The sequence below is a fragment of the Pundamilia nyererei genome, unplaced genomic scaffold, assembly GCF_000239375.1.
Source record: "Pundamilia nyererei isolate P.nyererei 1_Seehausen unplaced genomic scaffold, PunNye1.0 scaffold00075, whole genome shotgun sequence".
Classification (NCBI taxonomy): Eukaryota; Metazoa; Chordata; class Actinopteri; order Cichliformes; family Cichlidae; genus Pundamilia; species Pundamilia nyererei.
Window position 1 is genome coordinate 1,079,326 of NW_005187476.1, and position 5,054 is coordinate 1,084,379.

The 5,054-nt window shown below is 44.3% G+C and overlaps 1 protein-coding gene across 2 annotated transcripts in view; it reads right to left on the reverse strand.

Moving 5' to 3' along the window:
- Nucleotides 1–6: 6 nt before the first annotated feature.
- LOC102196642 (high affinity choline transporter 1-like) overlaps nucleotides 7–5,054 on the reverse strand; it is a 15,730-nt gene continuing 10,682 nt past the window's right edge. The window contains exons 2-7 of one of the 2 annotated variants that reach the window (XM_013911950.1): nucleotides 4,643–4,689; nucleotides 3,861–4,009; nucleotides 2,791–2,934; nucleotides 2,471–2,624; nucleotides 2,124–2,341; nucleotides 7–946 (exon numbers count right to left, since the gene is read on the reverse strand). In XM_013911950.1, the coding sequence (XP_013767404.1) occupies nucleotides 404–946; nucleotides 2,124–2,341; nucleotides 2,471–2,624; nucleotides 2,791–2,934; nucleotides 3,861–4,009; nucleotides 4,643–4,689 (1,255 nt within the window). In that variant the 3' untranslated portion in view covers nucleotides 7–403. The remainder of the gene's footprint in view (nucleotides 947–2,123; nucleotides 2,342–2,470; nucleotides 2,625–2,790; nucleotides 2,935–3,860; nucleotides 4,010–4,642; nucleotides 4,690–5,054) is intronic. The other variant, XM_005737371.1, reaches the window with a different exon arrangement.

Consider the following 5,054-nt stretch of genomic DNA (forward strand, 5'->3'; position numbering starts at 1 on the left):
GCAAAAAAGAAAAAATGAAATGGTTTTAATGAACTGTATGTAATTTGTTTCCATTTTAAGTAATGACTAATGATTTAAATAGAATGCAGCACAAACTGCAACATTTTATTCTGGGTCTGTGTGAATGTTAATATTGTGGCTAGTTATACGACACAGGTTTATGGCTTTTAGCCAGGAAGCCTATTTTTTTTTTTACTGTATTTTCTTTAGAAGACAACAGCTCATAGGTCGGGTACCAGAGAGCTCAGCTCATATCTGCTGCTGTTGTGTCAGCAGTGTTGTACAAACTGTATAAAGCATCCAGCCTTTGCTGCTGTTCCCCCTCTGTGAAATCGTGCCCAGCCGGCAGACAAACATGCCTCCAGCCGGCGCCCACCCTTTCTCCCCCTTGTTGTGAGACTTCTCAGCAGCTGGTGGTGTCCAGCAGCTGTTTGGCCACGGCAGCCCCTTCCTTTTCTGAGTTGGTCCTCTTAACGTGTGCGACCTTGGATGTTGCTCTCTGCCTGCGTTTGACATTAAACACATCCCACTTCTCCGGCAGCAGGCCCTTGTTGAAAATGATGGACGCCAACAATGAAACAAGGAGAATAGACATTAGAGAGATGAGCATGATGGCGGTACGGAAGGGAAAGTACTGGGTTAGCTTTCCCTCCTTGTCCAGCCGGCAGCCGGGGAACTGGATGGCTGGTGGGAGGCCAATGAGGGGCTCGCCGCTCAGGATCCTCATGACGAGCCCCATTATGTAGCCCACGATGGCGCCGTAACCGTTGGAGACCTTGAAGAAGAGGATGCAGACCAGCTGAGGGAACATTATGGTGTAGGACATGTCCACGCCAACAAGCCAGAACACCAGGACGCTACTGTCCAGGAAGGTGAGGCCGGTGCCAGCCAGACCCACGACCACCACGGAGATACGGATGACCCACTGCATCTCACAGTCTGAAGCCTGAAGGAGCAGAGGAAATGACAAGACAGACAAACAGAGTTAAATAATACATTACATAAACATGCAGCTTGTTGAGCCCTCCAAGGTGAAGAGATGCTGTATATCTAAGCCACTGTGCGAGACGCCAGCAGTGAACAGTCTCACTGTAGGAAACACTGGGTGTAGTTGAAATAATGAAACAGGTCGTTGCTTTCAAATAATTCTTTCTGCACAGTTAAGAACTTTTTTTTCATGCTGTCTGTTTCTTTAAATGTTAATGTAAATGAAATGATTATTACAGCTTAAGTACAGATCTCCTGCATAAATGGCTGCACATTGTGTTTCATGCCTTTTCAAAGGAAATTGATGATTAATCCTGGTGAATCATCATTTGTATCTCCACAGTATGCCAGAAAATTAAATCTCTTATGAAGTGAAATTGCCACCGGCACATGAAAAACAATGTTTTATGTCAACCAGTAACAGTGTTTTATCTACGCTGACCGTTATGGTGATGACAGTGCAAGATGGGGGGATATTTTTAACATCTGAGAAGCATAAATGAAGACAGTTTGCTGAATTAAAGTCAGCAAATTCAGCAAAACCAAAAGATGGTGAGCACTACAGCTGCTGATCTATGACTAACAAGATGGCATTGTCAGTTGAATTAATGAAGCCTCCTTATTGGATGATTCATCAGCATTACCGCAGTTGTCCATACCACTGGGATGATTCATTTAGGAACAAAGTGTTCTTGAGCAGCAGACGCTGACACGCCTTTTCTGGAAGATCATATTTGATCCCTAATGGAACTTTTCCTTCACATAAACAAAAATGGCATTGCATTACACCTGAAGGTGGCAGCACAATGGACCTTCAGACCAGGATCAAGTAGTAATAGGACACTGCAAACTGGTGCTGTGGTGTCGTCTCACAGTAAGAAGGTTCTAAGTTTAAATATCCCCACCACCACCTCTGTGCAAGGGTGAGGTTTCCTGCATAGTACAAAACCACATGCTTGTTTGGTAAACCGTCCACGGTTGATATGATGCTACGATGGCTCCATTTGCAATGACCTGGAGTTAAGATAGGTAGTTAAAAGAAAAGGATGCACAGACATTATAATGCTGCCTCAATGCAACAGAGCAGAACACACTGCTGTTTTTACAATCTGATTAGTGCTGCTAAAAACACTCACCTGCTTCCTGATGATGTTCTTGTAGATATTTGAGGAGAACAATGAGGCAGAGGATAGCAGGGCCGAGTCCATGGAGGACATGACAGCAGCAGCTACAGCCCCAATGCCAATGACAGAGACGTAGGGGGGTGTGAGGTACTGCAGAGCGATGGGGAGGATGGATCCTGCCTGGTCGCGCTCGTACGGGGTGGGCAATCCATAAGAGGTTGAGTTCCAATCTAGCAGGAAGCAGGGGAGATCAAATTTCCCCATTAAGGAGATGGACACAATCATATCAGTAAGAAATTTGTGCTAAGGTGAAAAGCTGATGAAGGAATTTTCCACAGGTGCAAGTTTAGAGGCTTTACCTGTAGATGCAGCCACGGCCCCGATCAGGACTGAGGGGATACCGAGCACCAGGCAGCAGGCCGAAGAGGCGAAGCAGGTCACTTGAGCCTGGGTGTAAGATGAGGAGGACAGGATCCTTTGGTAGAACGCCTGGTAGGCCAAACCGCCCAGAGCCTGGCACAAACACACACACAGTTCAGACACGATGACAGGAATCGGCTTGGAGTGTGAAACAGGACAAGATCAATCCTTGGCCAAGTTTAATTTAACTCGTTTGCTTTGCTGAAAAACAATGTTGAGTACCACTTCCACGTGTGGCTTTTATAACATTCACACTCACCAGCAGCATGAAGTCATCGAACCACTTGCCCGCCTCATCGAGCTCCACGGTGCCGACCCAAGGAGCCTGGAAAGTTACGTTGTATGCAGTCAGCGAGATGTCCACAGAGTGAGGGTTGGTCATCATGAAAGGGACGCACACCCACTGTTTACACAAGCAAGAACACAGATGATCTGATTATTAGCTCAGCAGGGGATATTTTTCATCAGACACTGAGGACGTCAACACTTTTTATTCCCCCGGGGTTTTTTATTCTGAGTGAAATGCAGTCAACAAAAAACAGTCAATTCATTTGCTGTTCTGGACATTCTTAATCACATAAAATCTTCTCTGTCTGCAGACTTAAATGGTTTAACGTTTAAGTCAACACAGACCCGAAATTCTTTGCAGAATGGAAAATTCTGTAACCTCTGAAAACACCACCGGCAGCAGAAGATTATGTGATATTAAGATCAAAGAACAGATATTAAATGGCTCGTGACGGAAGCCTACTCATCAGTTTCTAAACTTTTAAGCTTAATCAGCATTTAGGGAAAAGGTTTCAGGTCCATTTTTTGCTCATTTCAAGCTGTAGAATTGCTCGACTAACAACTAGCATGCCGGTGCCACGAGGGCTGCCGGTTGTCCTTAAGTTGCCGTTGAACAAATGTGGAGATCTACCATTGCAAAGGTAGAGAATAACAACTTTTGGGGGTGTGACGTGGAGTCTTAGCGTGCAGACAGAGCCTTGACAAACATGGGGCTTCCCAACGGTGGTACATGAACGCGCCTACATAGCAGCCTTTTAGCAGTTGACAGCTGTAACATCAACAATCTTATTTGCTTATCTGGATGGCAGCCATTTTGAAAACTGAGTGATGGAAATTTCAAAAAAGCTACTGAAACCAGAGCCTGGTTTAATAGCACCAGTTTGCATTGTTAATAAGCTACCTGTTGACTCTATATTGAAATCTTATCCTTCTATATTCTTTCATGCAGCAGAGCGAGTAACCTGATAGGATACATGCTTGAATAATATTTGTCTCTCAGCGGGAGCCCCTGCGTTGCCATATCAGTAGACGGTTACGCACCAGGCTGATGAAGATGAGGATCAGCTGGATGACGTCTGTGTAAGCCACAGAGTAGAGCCCCCCCAGCAGTGTGTAGATTATGGCCACCACTGAGGAGATGATGATGGAGTAGACATAGGGCAGGTCCAGGATCACGCTCATGGTTCCACCTGGAACAACAGAGCAGAGCGATGAGCATCGGAGGACTGACGGACACTCGGGTGCAGATGAGTGTATCTATGTTTACATGCAGCTTCTCACTTTCGTTGTTTAATTAGATGGTTTTAGGTTCTCAGTCTCTCTTTAAATACGCTCTCTCACACACCACATCCACTCTTATTTTAAGTTCTAATGAGAAAAATTGTCTGGTTATACAGTTCACATATAGAGATGCAGTATTAACACATTACTCATAAGAGCAACATTACATGTGTAGCCGTTTAACTCAGTTACGCTTAAGCATGGGTGACTTTGGTTTAAACCTTATGTTAAGCAACGCTACAACATAAAAGTGATGATGACAAAACTAACAAAAACCATAGAGGAACACAAAAGAAAGCAGCCTATTGATTGTGACTCCACTATGTTCAGGTTCACCCTCTTGTTTGGGCGAGTTAGCACCCTTTGCAATATTGATGTTTCATTTAAAAGAAAAATATTAAAGACAGACGTGTGGAGAAGTGTGTTCTAGTGTGAAACAAGTGTAAAAAAAAAGGAATGAAACAAGTACATTTAAATAGGTGAGTAAAAAAAAAAAGAGACAGCTCTTGTTACTCAAACAAGACAAGCAAAAACATCACTACCTTCACCGTCTCTTCTGCCACATTGCCAGGGTCCCCCCAGCCGCAGCCTGCAGCCACACCACAACAATGCCCTTAAACAGAGAAGTGTCAGATCGGCACCATCCACCCCACTGACCTTTCACCCCACCCACATTACAGCTACCTGACCACCCCTTCTTTACCACCCCTTCTCAACTTCCCCACTAGCTTTGCATCATTATGAACTGAGACATGAACGCTTTAGATTGACCTTTAACCCTGTTTGTGTATTTTATTGTAATATGATCCATTTCTCTGACTTCATCAGGTTCTTATTGGAAAATGTAAACGACTGGACTAGGTGTCAACTATCTAAGACCTTGTGGCCCTGCAAAGGAAGGTTTGTTATACAGGTGTTCATTTTATTTTGCACTTAGGCTTCATTTAACGTTTT